A 1253-nucleotide genomic window follows, 5' to 3' on the forward strand; every position below is an offset into this window, starting at 1 on the left:
GTACAACAGATGTCTCTTTGCTGCGAACTATGTGGTGACAATCATATGAGTGACATGTGCCCCATGAATCCTGAATCTATCAACAGAGCAGAGGTCCAATAAATCAGCATGCACAATATGGGAACACGTACAATCCAAATTGGAAGAATCATCCCAACTTTTCATGGGGTGGAAATCAGCCGAATCAAAATCATTATAGACCCCAAGGAAATTTCAATCAACCTCAGAACCCACCCTAACAAACATAAGAGAGTACGAATGACTTGCTGAAGAAGTTGTTTCATGACAATTAACAACTCAAGACAAATTTTAGAAATCTTGAGAGGCAAATGGGACAGTTAGCAGCAAATCAAAATACTAGACCTGCTGGAGATCTCCCGAGTGATACTAAGCCTAATCCTAAGGCTCAAGTCAATGCGGTTACCTTAAGAAATGGAAGAGAATTAGAAGAAGTTCTAGAGAAAAAGAAGTATACAGCTAGACCTGAAGGAGAATTAGTTCCTAAGCCCGTTGAGGAGAATAAGAAAGAAAAGCCAGAAATTGTGACAAGGCCACCACCTCCGTTTCCACAAAGACTTAAAAATCAAAAAGATGATGCTATGTACAAGAAATTCTTAGATATTTTGAGCCAAGTGCATGTGAATTTGCCTTTGGTGGAAATTTTGCAGGAAGTGCCCAAGTATATAAGGTATCTCAGAGATATTGTGGCAAATAAACGAAGACATACAGAGTTTGAAACAGTTGCACTTACTGAAGAGTGCAGTGCTAGAGTTCAGAGTAAACTTCCCCCTAAGTTGAAGGATCCTAGGAGTTTCACAATTCCTTTGTCTCTTGGAAAACAAGAAGTAGGTAGAGCCATGTGTGATTTGGGTGCTAGTATAAATTTGATGTCATCCTCTTTGTTCAAGCAACTTGAATTGGGGGTGCTTAGACCTACTACAATCACTTTACAGTTAGCAGATAAGTCACTAGTTATGCCAGAAGTAATTATTGAGGATGTGTTAGTTTGAGTGAGAAAGTTTATTCTTCCTGCTAATTTTATTGTTCCTGATTACGAGGTAGATGAGGAAGTACCCATTGTTTTGGGGTGACCATTCTTAGGTACAGGTGGAGCGATTAATGATGTGAGGGAAGGAAAGTTAAAGATGAGAGTTGACGATGAGGAAGTCACTTTTAATGTGTACAAGGCACTTAAGCTCCCTAAGCATTGTGAGGACTTGTGCATGATTACTGTGGTAGAATTGAAGGTGATA

At 39.4% G+C, this 1253-nt stretch overlaps 1 protein-coding gene across 1 annotated transcript; it reads left to right on the forward strand.

Moving 5' to 3' along the window:
- Positions 1–329: 329 nt before the first annotated feature.
- On the forward strand, positions 330–1010 carry LOC104243840 (uncharacterized). The gene has a single exon (XM_009799105.1). The coding sequence runs from the start codon at positions 330–332 to the stop codon at positions 1008–1010; it is 681 nt and encodes a 226-aa protein (XP_009797407.1).
- Positions 1011–1253: the final 243 nt, after the last annotated feature.

This window comes from Nicotiana sylvestris, chromosome 3 (genome assembly GCF_000393655.2).
Source record: "Nicotiana sylvestris chromosome 3, ASM39365v2, whole genome shotgun sequence".
Classification (NCBI taxonomy): Eukaryota; Viridiplantae; Streptophyta; class Magnoliopsida; order Solanales; family Solanaceae; genus Nicotiana; species Nicotiana sylvestris.